The following is a 22,848-nucleotide window of genomic DNA, read 5'->3' as shown; positions in this document are numbered from 1 at the left end:
CATGAAAAAGGCAGATTATAATGTGTTGTTTTTTCATGTAAAAGGCAGACTATAGCATGTCATTTATTCATGAATAAAGGCATGCCATAATGTGTCATTTTTTCCTAAAGAAAGGCATTCTATAGTGTTGTTTTTCCATATAAAACGCACACTATAACGTGTTGTTTTTTCATAAATAAAGGCTGAGTATAGTGTGTCATTTTTTCATATAAAAGGCACACTATAAAGTGTTGTTTTTTCATAAAAAAGGCATGCTGTAACATGTTGTTTTTTCATAAATAAATGCATGCTATAGCATGTTGTTTTTTCTGTGAACTGAAGGGTTCATTGAGACAGACATTAATAAGCTTTATTAATGAATTGAATGGTAACTCAAGAGAGACATGTGAAAGTTTCATCCATAAATTAAAGGGTAACTTGAGACAGACATTCGTCAGTTTAAATCATAAATTGAAGGTTACCTTGGCACATATGTTCATAGGCAAGGCAAGGCAAGGCAAGGCAAGGCAAGGCAAGGCAAGGCAAGGCAAGGCAAGGCAAGGCAAGGCAAGGCAAGGCAAGGCAAGGCAAGGCAAGGCAAGGCAAGGCAAGGCAAGGCAAGGCAAGGCAAGGCAAGGCAAGGCAGCTTTATTTGTATAGCGCATTTCATACACGAGGGCAACTCAATGTGCTTTACATTAACACATTAAAAGCATTGGAGACATTCAGACAGGCATAAAAGAACATAATTAAAATGACAAATATGATAAAACAGAAAAGAAAAGGAAAATTAGAAATATATTAAAAATTACATTAAAATTTTAATTTAAAGTGGGTTAAAATAATCTAAGATAGGAAGGCAGTGGCAAATAAAAAAGTCTTAATCTTTGATTTAAAAGAGGTGAGAGTTGGAGCGGACCTACAGCTTTCAGGGAGTGTGTTCCAGATATGTGGTGCATAATGACTAAACGCTGCTTCACCATGTTTCGTTCTGACTCTAGGAACTGAAAGCAGACCAGTACCTGATGACCTCAGAGGTCGAGGTGGTTCATAAAGTAGTAGCAGATCAGCAATGTATTTTGGGCCTAAACCATTCAGTGCTTTATAAACCATCAGCAGGATTTTAAAGTCTATTCTCTGACAGACAGGAAGCCAGTGTAGAGATCTAAGAACTGGAGTAATGTGGTCTACTTTATTCATAAGCTTAATACATGCATTTAAGGGTACCTTGAGATAGACATTAGTAAACTAAAATCATAAATTGAAGAGTACATTGAGACAGACACATGTATGTTAAATTTACAACACAAAATATAAACTGAATGGTCCTTCTGCAAAGATATTAAAGGGCACCTTGGACAGTTACTCAAGGTAACTAATGACACAGGAACTTAAAGGTACATAAAACAGACTCAAGGTCGCTTTCCAAACAGAAACTAAAGGAGACCTTTAATATGTCTAAAACAGGCTTTACCCTGCAGACTGTCTGGTGTTATTTTAAGTGAGACATATCACTGCTGTTGTTGCTTATACTCTGTGTATTTCAATTGAGCTGATTGAAATTCTCATGCAGGCCTTTTTATTCAACAGCTTTCACACTGTCACGATAAAACTTCTCACTATAAAACTGAATAAACTCCACTCAGAGTTCTTCACCACATCACAGGCTGCTCCCTGCTGATGTCAAATTTGTTACAGCATTACTTGAAACTTTATACAGCCCTAGAGAAGCTCGCTTGAAACTCTTATGGAGATCCCAAACTTTTTAAAGATGTTGAATTGAATATGTAAGGGGAAAATTCTCTATTTGATTAATATAGTGCTACTGCTCCCTGATAAACATCCTAAACCTTTGCAAAACCAGGAGAATTAGCCTGATTGGAGGTTAAAAATGAATGCAGTACAGGAAGTAAGGCACATGATGTGTTTGCTGCTGCACTGATTGCAAAAGCAGAATGTGAAAGAATACAGAAACATATGTTTTAACGTGACATATGTGCAGCTTTAGTTTTGAGTTACCTCCTGACCTTGAGGGAGATTTTCTTGCCTCTGTTTTAGTGTTATTCTCCTTTGCTTCCCCTTCATGTCCGCCTGTATCTGTGATTTATAGCCGTTTGTCTCCCTCTTGTGAACAGCAAGGGTTACTACAGCTTCTTGAGGCAGACAATGTTTGAGACAAAGTACAACAAAAGGAACCACTTCTTATCCTCTTCACATCTCCTTCCCTGAGAAACAAACAAGAACACAAAAAGTATGATCACATGTGTTGGAAAGTCGCCCCTGATGGTCCCTTTTTAAAACCCACTCAGCATTCGCTCTGAGTCCAAAGTAAAACTTCTCAGAGCGATGTGAGTGAATTTGGCTGCAGATGGCACTTAGCCGGACGAAGCGCTGTGGTGTTAGCAGCAGATGGTGGAGTGCCGAGCTGATGGATGCTCCGTCTAAAGCTCCAGACAAGAAGCCTGCTGCTCCTCCTCAGTCTGAGTTACTCCGGGAGTCTACAACTCGCAAAAACATCCACACACAAATTAACACACACGCACGTAGATCATTAGAGCACTGCAGTCGGGGAAACATGATGTGTTTTAGAAACCTGCTGTCAATGCAGTCTCTTTTGGACTTCTGCATGTCTAACTGAAGTCTTTCATTCAAATTTGTATCACTTTAAAGGTTAGTAATTCCTTGAATCATGCACACCTGGTGGTGGGGATTGATAAGATTTGATCAATGTCAATGCCATTGTCGATTCTGCTTATCAATCCAATTCCTCATCAATTCTCCTAACGATTCCTGAGGATTTTTTTGAGGGGAAAAAAATTAGTTCTACACAGTCTTCCGCAACAAAAATAACCATTTTATTTTTTCCAAAATGATGTCTGCACAAGACTGAACATGAACATATTCAACATGAACATACTGAACAATAGGTTGACCTCATTCTCGGCCCCGTGAGTCTGGACGTGGCCCCTGGAGCCTGGAGGAAAATACTTGAATTTGGAGAGGAAAAACGCTTTTCCTCCGGGGGTAATCGCGGAGATATTTTACCCGCTCTCGGTGCCTAATTTTCGACCACGTGAGTCTGGACATGGCCCTTGGAGCCTGGAAGAAAATACTTGAATTTGGAGAGGAAAAAACCTTTTCCTCCAGGGGTCATCACAGAGGTATTTTACCCGCTCTCGGTGCCTCATTTTCGACCACGTGAGTCTGGACGTGGCCCCTGGAGCCTGGAGGAAAATACTTGAATTTGGAGAGGAAAAACGCTTCCCTCCGGGGGTAATCGCAGAGATATTTTACCCGCTCTCGGTGCCTCATTTTCGACCACGTGAGTCTGGACATGGCCCTTGGAGCCTGGAAGAAAATACTTGAATTTGGAGAGGAAAAACGCTTCCCTCCGGGGGTAATCGCAGAGGTATTTTAACCGCTCTCGGTGCCTCATTATCAGCCGCGTGAGTCTGTACGTGGCCCTGGAGACTGGAGGAAAAGACTCTGAATTTGGAGAGGAAAAACCCTTTTCCTCTGGGGGTAATCGCGGAGGTATTTTACCCGCTCTCGGTGCCTCATTTTCGGCCGCGTGAGTACGGACGTGGCCCCTCAAACCTGGATGAAAATACTTTGAATTTGGAGAAGAAAAACCCTTTTCCTCCGGGGGTCATCGCGGAGGTATTTTACCCGCTCTCTGTGCCTCATTTTCGGCCGCGTGAGTACGGACGTGGCCCCTCAAACCTGGATGAAAATACTTTGAATTTGGAGAAGAAAAACCCTTTTCCTCTGGTGGTCATTACAGAGGTATTTTACCCGCTCTCTGTGTATCATTTGCGGCTGCGTGAGTCCAGATGTGGCCCCTGGAGCCTGGATGAAAAGACCTTGAATTTGGAGAGGAAAACGCTTTTCCTCTGGGGGTCATCGCAGAAGTATTTTACCCGCTCTCTGTGCATCATTTTCCGCCGTGTGAGTCCGGACGTGGCCACTGGAGCCTGGATGAAAAGACTTTGAATTTGGAGAGGAAAAACACTTTTTCTCCGGGGGTTATTGCGGAGGTGTTTTACCCGCTCTTTGTGCCTCAATTTCGGCCGTGTGAGTCCGGACGTGGCCCCTGGAGCCTGAGGGAAAGCGTCCCAACTCAGAACGGGGAGTGGTAGTCTCGAGACTGAGTCGACAAATGCTTCAACATATTTGAGGTATTTGCACCTTTACATGAGATGAGATCGTTAAGAAGAATCAGGTGTACAATTCCAATGGAATTGATCAATTGGAACAGGTTCTAAGTCAGATCCTGTTTTTGATTCCCACCCCTATGCACACCTGTTCTCGGCCTAGCATATTGTAGCAAACAAAGTTACTTGAGAGCATTTATTTGAACCTAAATTCTTACACTGACTAGAAGGAACACCTGACAGGAGGAGAGAAACAACCTCTCAGTCTCTCTCTTGTGACGGCTGAGATTAATTGCCGCCATATAAACACCGGACTAAACTGAAAATGAAACCGTGTCATCAGCTGCCCTGGATTCACAAGTCATTTGGCTCATGAATCATCTCTGTTAATTTTATTTGCCGCCGAAATTACACGAGGGAATCCTGTCGCTACAGAATTGATAGCGGGCCACAAATATTTGAGCCGTGTTTTCCTTTGACACGGACACACGCTCCGCTTTGTCAGCTGCTCTCCGCCCCCCCTTCCCCCCTCAGCTAGATGTACTGTGACTTGATATATCGGGTCTCTTAGCCCCTGCTTTGGCTCAAATCCAAGGCCCATTTGTACAGATGGGGTTTTTACGTGGGGCCGTTTTAGCAAAGCACCCTCCCCATAAAGCCAAAGTGTCTCATCGCTTCATAATTGTGTGATTATGGTCGATTGCTGTAGTTGGGTTGACAGATTCTGCTGAAGCCCAACAGATGCTTTTATCATATTTTAGATCCCCATTTGACCTTAATCAAGCGTTACATGTATGAATAAAACAGGGAGAGGATATTTCACTCAGGAGGAGGATCAGGTGTCCGACAGAGGAGACACTGAGCCTGTGAGGGAAGATGAAACACTTCAGTTAAAGCCACTAAGGCCTCCTGCAGGAATGTATGAGGGGTACATAGTGCCACCAAGTGGGAAGTAGATGAAATTACACCGTATAAAGGAGGAACCATCTACTGAAAAGCCCTCACACTTTCTAAATCTGCTTGACCAAGGGTTGAAGTTTAGTTTTAACGTAATGTGGCACATTATAGTAGAGTTTCTCAAAGGAATATTCACCTTTGAAATTCTTAATTTACAGATGTGGAGGGCTCTTAAAAATTGATGCAAATGATACCTCAGACACTTTGTAAACAGTCTGTTTTAGGGTACCTTTGAGCATCTTTGGGATGGATTATTCATTGCATGTTTCAATATACCCTCTAGGATCTTTTCATAACTTTTGGCTTCTTTTAAAAAGTAGCCTTGTTAGAATGTGAGCTAAAGGGTCTGTTTTTAAGCACCTTATTTACATGTGTAGAGTGAAGTAGCTAAGAAATCCTGACAGAAGCTTTAAGCAGCTGTTTCCAGGTACTTTTTTTTTAAATCTCAGATTTTTCAGCTATTTCTAGTCACCCTCTAGCGTCAGTTTTGAGGCACCATCTACCTTTGTGAAGAAGTCTTCAAAATGTATGCAAATTGCAAACAGTCTGTTTCTAGGTACCTTTTTTTTTATATCTCAGATTTTTCTGCTGTTTTCTAGATGCCCTATAGCATCAGTTTTGAGGCATCATCCACCTTTGTGGAGGACTCTTGAAAAATGAATGCAAATGATACCTTGAACAAGTTGTAAACAGTCCGTTTTAGGGTACCTTTGAGCATCTTTGGGATGTATTATTCATTGCATATTCCAATATACCCTCTGAGATCTTTTCATACCTTTTGGTGTCCTTTTTAAAAAGTAGCCTTGATAGAATGTGAGCTAAAGGGTCTGTTTTTAAGCACCTTATTTACATCTGTACAGTGAAGTAGCTAAAAAATCCTGACAGAAGCTTTAAGCAGCTGTTTCCAGGTACCTTTTTTTATCTCTGATTTTCTGCCATTTCTAGTCACCCTCTAGCGTCAGTTTTGAGGCACCATCTACCTTTGTGGAGGGCTCTTGAAAAATTGATGCAAATGATACCTCAAACAAGTTGTAAACAGTCTGTTTTATGGTACCTTTGAGCATCTTTCAGATGTATTATTAATTGCATATTTCAATATACCCTCTAAGATCTTTTCACTGTTTGTAAGCACCTTATTTACATGCATAGAGGGAAGTAGCTAAGAAATCCTGACAGAAGCTTTAAGCAGCTGTTTCAAGGTACCTTTTTTTTTATCTAAGATTTTCTGCTATTTCTAGGCACACTCTAGCATCAGTTTGATGCACCATCTACCTTTGTGAAGGGTTCTTAAAAAATGTATGCAAATTGCAAACAGTCTGTCTTAGGGTACCTTTGCGCATCATTCTGAGGTATCAAAGATTTTTCCCAGCATACCTTTTGGCTTCTTTTTAAAAAGTAGCCTCAGATCCTGAATGTAAGTTAAAGGGTCTGTTTTTAAGCATCAGTTTTGAAGCACCATCTACTTTTGTGGAGGGCTCTTGAAAAATTGATGCAAATGATACCTCAGACACGTTGTAAACAGTCTGTTTTAGGGTACCTTTGAGCATCTTTTGGATGGATTATTCATTGCATGTTTCAATATACCCTCTAGGATCTTTTTATACCTTTTGGTGTCTTTTTTAAAAAGTAGCCTTGATAGAATGTGAGCTAAAGGGTCTGTTTTTAAGCACCTTATTTACATGTGTAGAGTGAAGTAGCTAAAAAATCCTGACAGAAGCTGTAAGCAGCTGTTTCCAGGTACTTTTTTTTTAATCTCTGATTTTCTGCCATTTCTAGTCACCCTCTAGCGTCAGTTTTGAGGCACCATCTACCTTTGTGGAGGGCTCTTGAAAAATTGATGCAAATGATACCTCAAACAAGTTGTAAACAGTCTGTTTTAGGGTACCTTTGATCATCTTTCAGATGTATTATTAATTGCATATTCCAATATACCCTCTAAGATCTTTTCACTGTTTGTAAGCACCTTATTTACATGTGTAGAGGGAAGTAGCTAAGAAATCCTGACAGAAGCTTTAAGCAGCTGTTTCAAGGTACCTTTTTTTTATCTAAGATTTTCTGCTATTTCTAGGCACACTCTAGCATCAGTTTGATGCACCATCTACCTTTGTGAAGGGTTCTTAAAAAATGTATGCAAATTGCAAACAGTCTGTCTTAGGGTACCTTTGCACATCATTCTGAGGTATCAAATATTTTTCCCAGCATACCTTTGGCTTCTTTTTAAAAAGTAGCCTCAGATCCTGAATGTAAGTTAAAGGGTCTGTTTTTAAGCATCAGTTTTGAGGCACCATCTACCTTTGTGGAGGGCTCTTGAAAAATGTATGCAAATGATACCTTGAACAAGTTGTAAACAGTCCGTTTTAGGGTACCTTTGAGCATCTTTGGGATGGATTATTCATTGCATGTTTCAATATACCCTCTAAGATCTTTTCATACCTTTTGGTGTCTTTTTTAAAAAAGTAGCCTTGATAGAATGTGAGCTAAAGGGTCTGTTTTTAAGCACCTTATTTACATGTGTAGAGTCAAGTAGCTAAAAAATCCTCACAGAAGCTTTAAGCAGCTGTTTCAAGGTACCTTTTTTTAAATCTCTGATTTTCTGCTATTTCTAGTCGCCCTCTAGCATCAGTTTTTAAGGCACCTTCTACCTTTGTGGAGGGCTCTTGAAAAATGTATGCAAATGATACCTCAAACAAGTTGTAAACAGTCTGTTTTAGGGTACCTTTGATCATCTTTCAGATGTATTATTAATTGCATATTCCAATATACCCTCTAAGATCTTTTCACTGTTTGTAAGCACCTTATTTACATGTGTAGAGGGAAGTAGCTAAGAAATCCTGACAGAAGCTTTAAGCAGCTGTTTCAAGGTACCTTTTTTTTATCTAAGATTTTCTGCTATTTCTAGGCACACTCTAGCATCAGTTTGATGCACCATCTACCTTTGTGAAGGGTTCTTAAAAAATGTATGCAAATTGCAAACAGTCTGTCTTAGGGTACCTTTGCACATCATTCTGAGGTATCAAATATTTTTCCCAGCATACCTTTGGCTTCTTTTTAAAAAGTAGCCTCAGATCCTGAATGTAAGTTAAAGGGTCTGTTTTTAAGCATCAGTTTTGAGGCACCATCTACCTTTGTGGAGGGCTCTTGAAAAATGTATGCAAATGATACCTTGAACAAGTTGTAAACAGTCCGTTTTAGGGTACCTTTGAGCATATTTGGGATGGATTATTCATTGCATGTTTCAATATACCCTCTAAGATCTTTTCATACCTTTTGGTGTCTTTTTTAAAAAAGTAGCCTTGATAGAATGTGAGCTAAAGGGTCTGTTTTTAAGCACCTTATTTACATGTGTAGAGTCAAGTAGCTAAAAAATCCTCACAGAAGCTTTAAGCAGCTGTTTCAAGGTACCTTTTTTTAAATCTCTGATTTTCTGCTATTTCTAGTCGCCCTCTAGCATCAGTTTTTAAGGCACCTTCTACCTTTGTGGAGGGCTCTTGAAAAATGTATGCAAATTGCAAACAGTCTGTCTTAGGGTACCTTTGTGCATCATTCTGAGGAATCAAAGATTTTTCCAAGCATACATTTTGGCTTCTTTTTAAAAAGTAGCCTTAGATCCTGAATGTAAGCTAAAGGGTCTGTTTTTGAGCACCTTATCTGCATGTTTAGAGCTACACCCCTGGCATACGTCACATTACTTCCCACTTGGTAAACAGCAGGAGCACTTTCTTGAGCTCACAATTACTGGGATCATACATGAAGCAGTAGTTGTAGGTACAAACAGAGACAGAGGGAACAGCCTGTTCTTTTGAAAATGTAAAGTGTTAAGTTTTCTTGATCTTTCTCCATCTCCACCCTGATTGCGCTCAATCTACGAGAGGGAAAGCATGAACTAACACGCTGATGTAGTCGTTTTTGAGTGTAAGCCTCGGGCTGTAAAACAATCCTAAGTGTAAGAAAAGGATGCATGGTGTGTTCACATATTGCACAGACAACATTGAGCGCATTTTGATGCGGTACAGCACTGACACAAAAAAACAACAGTGTTTTCTGGCGTGTCAATTTTTCTTTTTCTGCTTTTCGGAGGGCTGTGACAAAAAAAATCCCATCTCCCATTGTTTGTAGAGGCTCAAAGGATTAAACAAAGTCAACAGTGATGGAAAGGCACTGATCTTTTGAAGTATTTACATTTGTGTTTTTTTTCTTTGCCTCTCCTCTCTATCCCCCTGAAGGCGTGTGTCTATATTTCTCCTCTCTCTTCCTCTCGCTCAGAGTTTGTCTTTGCTCCGGTTAGGTAAATGGCGGCCTCGGCGACAGACAGGTGCTCTCCATCTTGTAAATCCGGAGGGGGTTTGGCATAAGACAAATGGGTCTGGGAGCGTCATCCCGCCCCATTCCACCTGGCTCATCTCATACTGTGTTGCAGTGATGTTGTGTCGTGGGATTTGTAGTCCCACTCCACCCCACAAGCACGCAGCAGCTCATCACTCACCATAAAACAGCGCTGAGACACGGAGGCTGAAGTAGACAAGTTTATTAATGATAATAATGAGGATGATGAGGATGATGATAATATTAATAATTAGTCATAATTATAATAACGTTAATGTCATAATAAATAGAACTCTTCATCTGAAGCACGTAAAGAGAAGCATACAGAAAGAGAAAAAACAAAAACACAAAGTTCAGAGTACAGAGCCAGAGGAGGGGGGCAGGGACTTCTAGAGACATTTTTTAACCTTTCAATATATCCATTAAATTTTTTAACATTTTAAACTTTATTTAACTGGAACATTTACAAAAAGGAGAAAGAGATAGATTTTAGAAAATCCTTATAAATAAATTTTGTCATTATTAGAACAAAATACAAGATTTCGGGGAGTCAGAGGATGTCGTTTTTTTTTTCTTTTGCCCCCTGAAAGGACAGGTAGGGGGGAGGAGTCGGGAACGGGTGAGGGAAAGAGAGGGGGTGAGGGGTAATTATGTACAGAACACCAGGAATACAAAAGGGGCCAGTCGACTCACACACTAGAAGGCAAAGAGGGGAGGTTTGGGATGGAGGGGAGGAGGGTGTAAGGTAGTCAGGGGGGGACTCTCAAAAGGGGGGGAAGGGGGGCATCCTGCGAGTGTCACAGCTCAAGCAGTTGTGCTCAGGAAGATCAGGACCAGTTCATTACACTGAAGGCATCTGAAGGAAAGGGAGGGAGGAAGGAAGGGAGGGTGGCTGTAACCCTGCTCCTCGCTCCATCCCGCTGCTGAGGAGCGAGGCTGGAGGATTCAGACGGGGTCTTTTTAGAGGCAGAGCTTCACCGGGGAGCAGAAGGTTTAAGAGCAGAGACACAAAGAGCCACAGTTTTATGAGACTTCAAAACCAACTGGACAAATTAAAAAGAGGCAAAGAACGCCTCAAATGTAGGACAAAAAAAAAAATGGATTCACGCCCTACCACTGATGCTGAGACGAATGAATAATAAATCAGGTGTGTCTATAACGACATGTTTTGTTATTTAACTACAAATCCCATGATGCTTAGTGAGAGAAACAAGCCTCACTGGAGTATCTTTGTTTTTCCTTTAATGTGAAAAATAAAGCTCTGCAATTTCAGCCATGCAAACTTAAGCCAATGCTATATTTCAGATGTGTTTTATAACATCGGTTATGTTCGGTTTTGAGACGCAGGGAGTTTTGCATGTAACTTTTAAGAAGTGAGTTAAAGTGAGTGTGTTTAAATGCACCGCCTTGTTGTGATGATTCAATCAGCTGCCTGTCCTGCATGAGCTAACACAACAAGTTCTTGATACTGATTACGGCTATTGTTACACAGATACATACATATAATGATCTTTTTTTTAAATGATGCATATTCAAATAAGTTAAAAAAAAAAGTATAATAAAAGAAGTGATGTGCTGATATGTCTGACTTTGTGTGCAGGGGCACCACAAGGCCCGTGAAAACAGGAAGTTCCAAATTTTTTTTACACGCTCCTAACTATCGCCCTGACTTTTCCACCCTGTGCAGCACCCCTGCTTATGAGTCTTACCTTGCATGTTTGGTGTTATGCATATATATATATTTGTCAAATTAGATCCGCTTATTAAATCTACATCCAGCTATTTTTACCACTTAAACACTGCAACACCTTAAATACTGCTACTATGACTACTACGACTAATAACAAAAATATACATTATAATAACCTTACTGCGAACTTGCTACTATATGTGCATCAGCAATAACAGTATTTTTAAAATAAAAATGGTTGCCAAATATTTGAGCATCAACCACTGACGTCAATTTGAAGACGAGCTACAAACTAAACTCTGGTTTATGTCACAAAAAGGAATAAAAATCACATAAAAGACACTTCCTGCGGCAGAGTTTAGCGATAAGACGGGGAAATTAAGCAGATATTGCAAAATAAAAAATACAAAGAGCAGCATCCTAATATAAATATGAAATATTTTCGTCATCTGAAAACAGAGTAAATAAAAAATACCCCATAAAGGAACCTACACAGCATACTTGGATTAATCTGCCGCTGAAACTAGTCCCACCAACTGCACTATTCACTGTTATCTTCAAATAGACAAACGTGTATATTTATGAGCTGCTTCTAAAGATTTTAGTCTTACATTGAAACCCTTGTAGAGTGGTTGAGAGCCAGCCCTAAGATGTAAGTTGTCCGTCTTCTTCTGGGTTTTAGTGGATATGAAAATAAAGAACACAAGCCTTATTGCACATGATTTCATGAAGTACTCGTTTCAAATGAAAAGGAGATAACAGTAGCCTAGCACGTATGACATCATATCTGTTTTGGTTGTGAAGTGCATAGATTGTTCAGTGGATGAAATCAGATCAAACTGTAAAATTAAAAGAAATCAAAACTGTGCCTCTTCATCTCTCTCTCTCTCTGTGTGTGAACTCCCCTCATCAGAGCGGCTCTGCCTCCCAGGAAGTCCCCCGTCAAAGTAAAAACTCCAAACCCTGCTCCCGAGTCGTTCCTGACCCACCACGAGCCTCTAAGTAGGCCAGGTGGATCACGTGACTCTCAGAAACAAACCCACAGGTATAAAAATGCTAAGCCTGCATATGATCGCTGCATGGGAGAACAAATGACCGACTTTACCCCAATTAGACTTCACAACAGTTAGTTGCCATGATATAGATACTCTTTGTAATATATGAGAAGCTGTGTACAGATGAACAGAGGTCGCGTGGGTAGGAGCCCTGATTCAGAACATTTTTTTTAACCTGAAATAAGATGAAGTTACTCAAGAGTTGTGAGGTGAGATTTACTGTACAGGATATTAACAGTACACACTGTAGTTTTGTACAGGAAGTCAGGAGCTTAACCAAGTGTTTCCCCTCTTGGAGCAATTCACACAAAACCACTACTAGCTAAGTAGTGTACCCTGAACTCTCAAACAAAGTTGTGCTTCACCTGAACCTGCTCGCCCCCTTGAGAAAAAAAAAAAGTTTCTTTTCAGGGCCAGCAGGTTTTTTTTTTTTTCTCCAATATGCAATAAAAGCGCCCGCCCACCAGGGTCAGCATGAGAACAGCAGTTCATAAAGCGAGGGCTGCTGCAGGAAGCTTGGCTTCATCAGTGCGGGGCTCGTTAGATTAGAACAGCGAGCTCTTCCCTCCTCAGCGGCGATGAGCGAATGAAATCTGGGTCACGTCAATACACATCCGGGGCTCCGCCGTCATCACAGAGTCTCGCTGTCTCCTGATCAAAGAGCACTGAGACTGTGTGTTCAAATCATACTTTGGTTCAAGTAAGAAAAGAAAAATCAATATTCATAAACTTTTTATCTGACACCCACAACACCTAGCGCTAATTAGCAAGTCTTCCCAGCTCCAATGAAGGGCCAAATTACTGATTCTTTTCCTGAAGCGTCTGTGGGGGTAAAAGGAGGATGATGTTTTGCATTTGATGGGGGGAAAAAAAAGTAGCACTGTGTGTTCATCTGTGTGTGTTTGTGTGTGTGTGTGTTTGTGTGGTAAAAGGGGCGGGGGGTTTGGAGGGAGATCAGTTCACACTATCACCATCACACTTTCAATCATATAACACATGATCACATGTTACAGTAAATATCAGGGACATATTTAGTTGGAGAGGGGGGAGGGGAAAGGGGGTCTGATATCTATGTTCGGGGGCCAGAGGCTTTCCTGCCCACCCCCTCTACTCCCTGACATCACCACAGCCCATATAATAGATATGTATATATATTTATATACAGAAAAAGAATACATACTTATTGGACACCCTAGACATTAATGTACATTCAAAGAACTGAACCAACATTCTTGTTTAAACACGTTTACAGTGACTCTCCTGATATAAAGAATTTTTCGCTTTCCACCAAATCAATTTTTTTTCCTCTTTAAAAGTTTTCAGTGCTGCAAAAAAAAAACCCAAAATTTTAAACACACAAATAAATATTCTCAGAATACATTGACAAAAGAAATCGACATATTTCAGCCCTCGTTCCTTTGTTACCGTTGGATGGGCACTACTGTATTTCTATAATGTTTTTTTATCTAGCGACATAGTCTATATGCCTCAGGCTTGTGTTTTGGTTATGCACCTGCTGATGTAGTACAATGGGATTATTCGGTTATAATTCAATTTGTTACATGGACGTTGATGAGTTATTCTCGTCAGGGTGGAAACGTGCATCCTTGGTAGTTGTACGCACCTTGTTTTCACGTTGGTCTGAAAAGTCCGTCCGTCGGTGCAGAGTGACACGAAGGCTTGGGCTCGGAGTCTGGCAGGTGAGTAAAGTCGGCGACTCAGCGCCGTTTTATCTCTAACTAGTCCGTAGTCTTTGACCTCTGCTGGGGCGTGGAGAGGGGCAGACCGGGGAGGCTCGGCTGTATACCGTCTCACCGTCCCGCCGTGGCTCACCCCCCCACTCCCCAACGCTGTAAACCAGTGACGCTGCCCATTGGGGAGGGCGGGGATGCCCAATGGTGCTGCCAGGAGAAAGTGACATCACGACAGTATCCACAAGGGACGCTGCTAACAGTAGGCGCTGCCGGTCAGTGACACCGCAACAAGGAGGGAAGGTGCGACATCACAGGCCCGGGAAAAGGAAGGAAGTAAGTTAGGAAGTTAGGAAGGAAAGTCAAGGGCGGGGAGGTTGGAAGGAAGAAGGCGGAGCAGTGAGACCAGGAGGCTGACCTTTTGACTCCACCGGAAGTACAGCGTAGAAAGTGCGTCTGCCTGGATGCCGAGCTCTCCCTGCCACCTTTCTGTTTGTTTGTTTGTTTGTTTGTTTGTTTGTTTTTTTACACAACCTCGGCGACAGAGCAGTGTGCCATAGAGAGAGGAGGGGGAGCTCCTCCCTCCTCCTTCCTGCATACCACAGAATCAGCATCAAGGGCCAACTGTTCATCTCCCTTACCAAAAAACATAAAAACAGATTTGTACATATATACTGCTTTATACACACTTTTTACCATTGTAAATCACAAAAGTATAGAAAAATAAAATGTTTTATAATAACGGGACACTTTTCATTCTCTCTCTGTCTTTTTCTACCCGGCAAAAAGGTGGTCCCTGGTGGAAACTGGCTCACTCCGTCTGTCAAGTTTGTGGCTGGTTTTGACACCGCTGCTGCGGCGCCACTTTGTACGCCTCCCGTCATTCCCTCGCCAGCCTCAGTAGAGGGACTCCTTCTCGTCTTCTTCTTGTGTTATTTTCTTAAAGCTAGTTCTCCTCTCTTCGTTGTTTTCATCTGTGATGTCCATCAATACTGAGTACAGCTCTTCCTTTTGTATTTACTGGAAACAGGGGGAGAAAAGTGGGGAGACTTGTAAATATGCAGAAGGTGATGCAGGTCTGATAAGGCATACATAATGAGAGGTGCTATGAGAAGTGAGTGTGGTGCAGCTCAGTTGCAAGTCCCTGAACAAGTTTGCAGGAGTGTTACAGAAAGAATAGGCAGGGGAAACAGTCCCTTTGAAAGAAAAATGTATGGGATAATGTATGAAATAAACAACTTCCCCGCGCTCAAGATCTCTCTAATGCACACTGTCACAAGATGGGAAAAAGTTCACATCGCATGGATGGAGTCAAACACAGCTAAAAGGAAACGATTCTAAAACTCAGCTGCATAAAAAGTTTGAGCGCAGCAGAGAGACAACAGCTTCATTCACTTTTCATCCCCCGTTCTTGTATAATGCGACACAACAGAAGCAAGAGCAGAGGCCGCACGCCTGCCAAAGCTAGTGCTACTGCTCTCCCCAGAATAAAGATCAGAGCGTGCTGTAATCATACAAGTGGAGATCGGCACTTTGGCACTGCAAAGAGGAAAAAGTCTCAGTGTAATGGGGCTGGATGGATGCAAGAGAATGGAGGGTGGGTGTGGGGGTGTGGGTGTGTGGGTGTCGGGGGGGGGCAGGCGAGGCAAGGCGAGTGTCCCGGGACCCTCGTCATGACAGATGCTCGCTAATGCAGAGTGATCTCCAGCAGCTCCACAGAGCCTCTGACAAAAAATAAATAAATTAAGAAATGAAAGAAGACGAGGCTTTAATTTGCCTTTGTAGTGAGTTACTCTCCACCCTAACCGCCCCCACCCAACTTCCAATCCAGAGAGACAAACACTCAACCCAGTGGCGTGCTCAATCAGCGTCCACCCTGTCCCCCTCCCCCTTGTTCTCATTCAGGAGCTGCCCTCAGCACCTCCCCTATCTATTCTATACCTCAGCTTTACTGAGCCCTCACCAGGGACCCACTATACAAAAATATCCACATGCAGCCTTATAGCTCAGCAGGGAAGGGAGCACAATAGCGCCGGAGCTACATATAGTCCTCTCTGACAGGCAGCGCAGAACTCAAAGGGCTGCAGAGACAAATATATTAATCACCCACGGACGTGAAGGATTCAGGGGAGGGTTAGTTCAGGTATCAGAGTCTCTGCCTCTCTCAGTCATAGTTTGTTTAACAAGTCTGTCTTTAGTAATTAAAAGTTGAGCCCATTAGAAGGCTGGGTCACCCAGATACAAAGAGCTGTTCTACTTTATACCCACACAGAGAGCTACAGGTCCATATCACAGACTGTGTGAAACAAGGACGTGGTCTCAGTGATGTCACCTGTTGGTTTCTAAAGAGGGTTTTTTGAAAACCAACCATGGTGGTCCCCTTATTGGAGTGGGTAAGGCTAACTTTTGGTCCACCTCGAGATAGAGGTAAATAAGTAATGTCGTAAACAGCTCAGGGTTCGGTTTAGTCAACAGAACTTCTTGGTGGGTTGGGTTAGATAAGCATTCTTGTTGAGCTAGATGAATACTGAATACATATAGGTTAGAGTTAGCACCTGTTATATCAAGCAAGTATTTGATTTGGCGCCATCTGTATTATAAAAGCAAAAAACGAGAAGTGAGCGTTGACATTTGGTTTCACGAACCTGCTGTGTTTGACCCCTCCATCACTGAAATGCTACGCCACCTTGCTCCGAACTTTTCTCTGTTCGGCCACTAGAGGTCTCTCTTGCTTCAAAAATCGTAAATATCCGATGTTTGTCTTTTCTATTTCGATTCCACTTGCACTATAACTGAGCTTGTTGCTAATGTGTCTTATAATACGAACATGCAACAGGATGCTAGCACCAATTTCAAACTTACGATGTCTTGTATCGCAGTATTGAACGTTCTTTTTCTTAAACTTTGAGGTCAAATATTTATGACAGCGTAGTTAAATAAAAAAAAAGGAACAAAGGAGACTGAGGAGAAGAGTAATACTCCAGAATTAAAGTCACAAATTTGTGAGGTTAAATAGTCGCAAATTCGTACGAAAAAAGTTAGAATTTTTTTTGCGAAAACACATTCGACAAAGAAAATAAAAAATAAGAAGATTAAGCATTCACATTTGGTTTCACATTGGACGAGAACTATCTCCCTCCCCCCTGTGAACTACTGTGTTTGACCCCTCCATCACCTCCAGCGTCCACACTGAACAGACTCCATCACTAATACGCTTGCTCCGAACTTTTCTCTGTTCGGCCACTAGAGGTCTCTCTTGCCCAAAAATCGGAAATACTCAATGTTTGTCTTTTCTGTTTTGATTCCACTTGCACTATAACTGAACTTGTTGCTATGGTATCTGATAATAAGAACATGCAACAAGATGCTAACACAGATTTCAAACTTACGATGTCTTGTACCGCAGTCGTGCACTTTTTGGATTTTTGTTTTCTTAACTTTTCAGGTCAAATATTTACGACAGCTTGTTAGGGTCATTGTTAAATAAAAAAGGAACAAAGGAGACTGAGGAGAAGAGTAATACTGGAAAATTAAAGTCACAAATTTGTGAGATTAAACGGTTGCAAATTTGTACGAAAAAAGTTTCAATTTTTTGCGAAACACATTCCACAAAAAAGAAAAAAAAAAAGATTAAGCGTTGACATTTGGTTTCACGTTAGACAAGAACCATCTCCCTCCCCCCTGTGAACTACTGTGTTTGACCCCTCCATCACCTCCAGCGTCCACACTGAACGAACTCCATCACTAATACGCTTGCTCCGAACTTTTCTCTGTTCGGCCACTAGAGGTCTCTCTTGCTCAAAAATCGTAAATATACGATGTTTGTCTTTTCTATTTTGATTCCACTTGCACTATAACTGAACTTGTTGCTAATGTGTCTGATAATACGAACATGCAACAAGATGCTAACACAGATTTCAAACTTACGATGTCTTGTATCGCAGTCGTGCACTTTTTGGATTTTTGTTTTCTTAACTTTTCAGGTCAAATATTTACGACAGCTTGTTAGGGTCATTGTTAAATAAAAAAGGAACAAAGGAGACTGAGGAGAAGAGTAATACTGGAAAATTAAAGTCACAAATTAATGAGATTGAACGTTTGCAAATTTGTACGAAAAAAGTTACAAATTTTTGCGAAACACATTCGACAAAAAAGAAAAAAAAAAAAGATTAAGCGTTGACATTTGGTTTCACGTTAGACGAGAACCATCTCCCTCCCCCCTGTGAACTACTGTGTTTGACCCCTCCATCACCTCCAGCGTCCACACTGAACAGACACCATCACCAATACGCTTGCTCCGAACTTTTCTCTGTTCGGCCACTAGAGGTCTCTCTTGCTCAAAAATCGTGAATACTCAATGTTTGTCTTTTCTATTTTGATTCCACTTGCACTATAACTGAGCTTGTTGCTAATGTGTCTGATAATACGAACATGCAACAAGATGCTAACACAGATTTCAAACTTACGATGTCTTGTATTGCAGTCGTGCACTGTTTGGATTTGTGACATTTTTCTTAAACTTTGAGGTCAAATATTTAAGACAGCGTGTTAGGGTCATTGTTAAATAAAGATATGAACAAAGGAGCCTGAGGAGAAGAGTAATACTGGAAAATTAAAGCCACAATGTTTGAGATTAAACGGTCTCAAATTCGTAAAAAAGTTGCAAATTTTTCACTTTGGCGCATCCTGGTTACGCCACAAACGCAGCCAGTAAACAGGAGATAATACACCAAGTGAAGATGAATGGTAGGAAAAGTGGCTTCCTTTGTAAGGTTTTCTTAATGTTAAATTAATGAAGAAGTTAGTTTATGATTCATTTATGACGGATGATAAAATGTTAAAGGTGACATATCATGCAAAATCGACTTTTCAATGCTTCTCTACCTGAAATATGTGTCCCTGGCATGTCTACAAACCCCCCAAAAATTAAAAAAAAAATATTCTGCCCCTGTTCTGATTTCTCCACCTTTCTGTAAATGTGTCTAAAACGAGCCATTTCAGTTTTCAGTGTTTTGTTATGTAACAACAATATCCGGTCTGTCATGGAGGTCAGAGCTTGGAGCTTGTTCAGCCCATAGACTGTATAAAATACAACTCAACCCCTCCTCTGTTTTTCATTCCCTGCACACATGTGTGCTAACAAGGAGCTTAGGAGGGAGGCATGCTAGTTGTAGGCTGTCTTAATAAACACAAAGGTCGGTTTTACTCCCCACGTCTGCAGATTTGAAGTTCTAGTGGATGATTTTTATTTATCATGGATAAGTGCTAGCGCTAGTTAGCATAGCCACATAGCTACATGTTCGTCGCTGTGTACCGAGACACACGTCGACATACTGATAAATAAAACAACAAGAAACACTAAATCTGTGACTAATGGTTCAGAAAGGTCCTGCTGCAGGCGCCTCTCCATCAGGATCAGATTCTGGATCAGATTCAGAGGGTTGAAGTAACGCGGGTCTGTGAGCAGTGTGTATATTCAGCCAACATGTAATCATTAGATCAACGTGCTGGAGAGCCGAGGCCACATCCACTTCCTGAGGGGGCGTGGTCAGAGAGAAATCAGACTGTTCTGAGGAGGACTGAAGAAGAGGGTTTTTCAGGCATGCCAAAATCTGATTTCAAAGTGTTTTTTTGAGCATAAACTTTAAAGACATGTTTTGGGGACCTCTTAGACCAATATATATTGATGAAAAAAGCGTGATATGTCACCTTTAAATCCAATTTAAAAAGTATGATTTAAGGAGGGCGAGGACAACAGAGGCGTCTGATGTGCGAAAGTCGGAGGCGATGAGATTCTCTGACATACTTTTTTCTGATTTTCTTTCCCACAAATTTGTGACTTAATTCTCAAAATGGTATTCTTCACCTCCAACTCTGTTTATTCATCGATTTCTTCTCAAATCAATGTCGTAAATATTCAAATAGATTTTTGCAAAGTGCAGTTTTCAAATTGGGAAACTTCATTTTTGTCTCTTGGTTTCAATTGCAATATTCCCATTTTGCTGCTAAACACAACACACACAAACTGAGAAAATGTTAAAAAGTAAAAAAAAAAAAAAAAAATCACACACCCCCCCCTAAAAAAAAAAAAAAAAAATACAATATCTGAGGATGACTGAAACCCCCCAAAACATCGACAACATCCATGTGTGAAAACAGACATTATATTCTTATAACTGCTTTATTCTGACACTCAAAACAATCAGAGGTTACTTATATGTCACATACTGACAACAAAATTAATCATGAGTAAATGAAAGGTCATGATACTTAAAGCTATGAAATTAATCCAAAAGAAAAGTACTTTACACCTTTCAGACAATATATTCTCAATATAGAAAGTACATACAGTTCAAGAACAAGTTCAGCTGAATTGAAAATACACAGATAACCCCACTTCATATAGGAATACATATAAAACAGTTACTCAGAGAATTGCGATATAGTGTGTTTGTGTGTGTGTATATACATTTAAATGTATTTACAGGAACTGTGACTTTTTTGCTTGGTTCTCTTTTGTACAAATCTTTTTAATAAATGCACCCGCCAGCTTATCAGGGCTTACTGAATACTTGTATTAAATATAAATAATGGATAAAGACTATTTTCTGCAGATATGTAAACATTTCTCAGTACGGCTATTACAAATTAACAAATGTTTGAATCCAATAGAGGTCTGGTTGCATATTAAGCTGGTTATGGAATACAACAAAAGCAAATTTCTTTTTATAAATTCACATTTAAAATTACTTTGACTCACTGTAAGCATAAAGAAACTGCTCAGACCTCTAAGATACTGACTACCAGAGTTATGTACATTACATGGCGTGTCTTTAACTTTTAAGCCTTGATAAGCTGACACTGAAACAGTTAAACAATGCTTTTTTTGAACTTTTTTTTTTTCTTTCTGTAAACTCTAGACGATCCCGTGCAGACTGATCTCAGACCTGACCCTGTAACAACATGACAGCAGGAGCAGAGGAAGAAGAGCAACCACTGATGTAGCTCCATTTGTTTTCATGTTACTTCCCTCTCCATCATTAAAGTAAAGCACTTATCTTACAGATCTTAAAACATCTTAAAGTGCACTTATTATTATTAAACTTGGTGTTTTGGAGCTTAATATGACTTAAAGTGACATATAATAATCAGAATAATATAAGGCTGCTGGCTGGACTTATCAGTGTCCCAGTATGTGATGCTGAGCTCTTCAGCTCAGATAAATGTGGATGGATATGCCAGTGGGTTAATAAGCAACACCTAAACCAAGCTAATGTGCAAAATGCAAGAAACTACAATCACTTAAAACTAATTTTGTGCACCAAAAAATTTAACTTTCATTCTTGGATCTGAGTGTTTGGATTTCCAGATTCAATTTCTGTCCCGTGAGGAGCACCAAGTGATCTGTAACAGGACTTAAATATGTCCAATGTGTCTTATTCAACACAGCATGATGTCAGTTTCTGAGCACAACATATAAATATTTGAGAGCACATTGAGACGCACTTTTAACATGTTATTTTTATCTAAAAGTGGGACGCACTGATGCAACTAAAAAAACAGTCTGAAATGCACAGAGAGGTGTTGAAACCAGAAGTTGGCCCCAGACTAGAGGTGGCCAGGGACCCCAGGTTCCAACACAAAATCCTTCACTATGATTAGCTTCATCAAACGTTGGACTCGTGTTTGAATCAACTATTTGGGCTGCCAGGAGCGTTCTTTGAATTTCAATGCAGCCCATTCCCATTTGTTGATGCTTTAAATTGTGATTTTGGACACTCCTTTTTGAGTCCTAGAATAATTAACCCTAGTAGATTTATGTGTCACCACTTCATTGTGTTACTTTTTGTAGTTAAAAACTAACAACTGTTTGATGCTTTAATGATAATATTTAAAGTGATGACCGAGGGGACACACAGAGACAGGGATCAGGCTGGTAGCACAGATCCCTCCTTCATTAGGTCATTATAGAGAAGTGTTTGAGTTTATTTATCATGATAGACCCCTTGAGATGTACCATCTCATTTTCAAGTGGTCCCATTATTATGCATTTAAAGAAAAGACTGGTTTACTATGTTGTAAATAAACCTTGTGGAGGGCTGGTTTGACTGATACGACTCCTCAGTACAGGACAAGAAGAGACCAGAGGAGGAAAGTGACAATATTATCTATTCAGGCTTTTATGTTGGGTTTCATAATTTTACTACTTTAATGTTTTGTATTGATGATAATTATCCATCCATCCATTATCTTGACCGCTTATCCCATTCGGGGACACAGGGGGAAAGCAGGGTACACCCTGAACAGGTCGCCAACCCATCACAGGGCGATGATAATTATAATTGTATTTATTTTTAAAGCTCCTGTGAGGAACTTTCTGTTTGCGTTGGCTTTGGCGCCCCCCTGTGGACAAAGTAATGCCTCTATCGTTGCTGAATTAATTATGTTTCTGACACGAAATCTCCTCCTGCTTACAACAAGAATATTTTCTGCAGAAAAAGTACTAAAAGGGTTTTTCTTTGATGTGCTGTTGATCACCTCGTCTGACACCTACCCTCTCAGAGCTGTTTCAGGCTTTAGAAATTATAAAACAGAAATTGTTAAAATATTTTCTAATGGTTTTGTTTGATTTTGAGGATCATAAAGAGGCATGGTTGTTGATTTCAGCCTGTTTCATAACCCTTCAAAACCCCCTCACAGGAGCTTTAACTGTTTTTTTCTACTCAGTTATACTGATATTTTTAGTGCGTTTATTTAGATTTAATTGTTATCCTTACTCTTTTTTAATTATTAATTTGGCTGTTTATATTCTTATTATTTTGACTCTTTAACATACTTTTAATTAAATATATTTCTTTAAATAATAATTTGAGTTTTTTAATATGTAGAATATTTCGCTAATAATTTATTTCAGGCTTCTTTTTCTTGTTTTCAGTTGCTGCAAAACACTTTGAACTGCATTTATTTAGTATAAAAGATACAATATAAATAAAGTTTGA

At 40.3% G+C, this 22,848-nt stretch overlaps 1 protein-coding gene across 1 annotated transcript in view; it reads right to left on the bottom strand.

Moving 5' to 3' along the window:
• Window positions 1–9,600: 9,600 nt before the first annotated feature.
• LOC117832468 (RNA binding protein fox-1 homolog 3-like) overlaps window positions 9,601–22,848 on the bottom strand; it is a 366,580-nt gene continuing 353,332 nt past the window's right edge. Inside the window, exon 13 of the mRNA XM_034711616.1 lies at window positions 9,601–14,869. Coding sequence (XP_034567507.1) covers window positions 14,867–14,869 — 3 coding nt within the window. The 3' untranslated portion in view covers window positions 9,601–14,866. The remainder of the gene's footprint in view (window positions 14,870–22,848) is intronic.

Source organism: Notolabrus celidotus, chromosome 20 (genome assembly GCF_009762535.1).
Source record: "Notolabrus celidotus isolate fNotCel1 chromosome 20, fNotCel1.pri, whole genome shotgun sequence".
In the NCBI taxonomy this organism is placed as follows: Eukaryota; Metazoa; Chordata; class Actinopteri; order Labriformes; family Labridae; genus Notolabrus; species Notolabrus celidotus.
The sequence above is the reverse complement of the archived record's forward strand: the minus strand, read 5'-3'. Positions and strand labels throughout refer to the sequence as shown.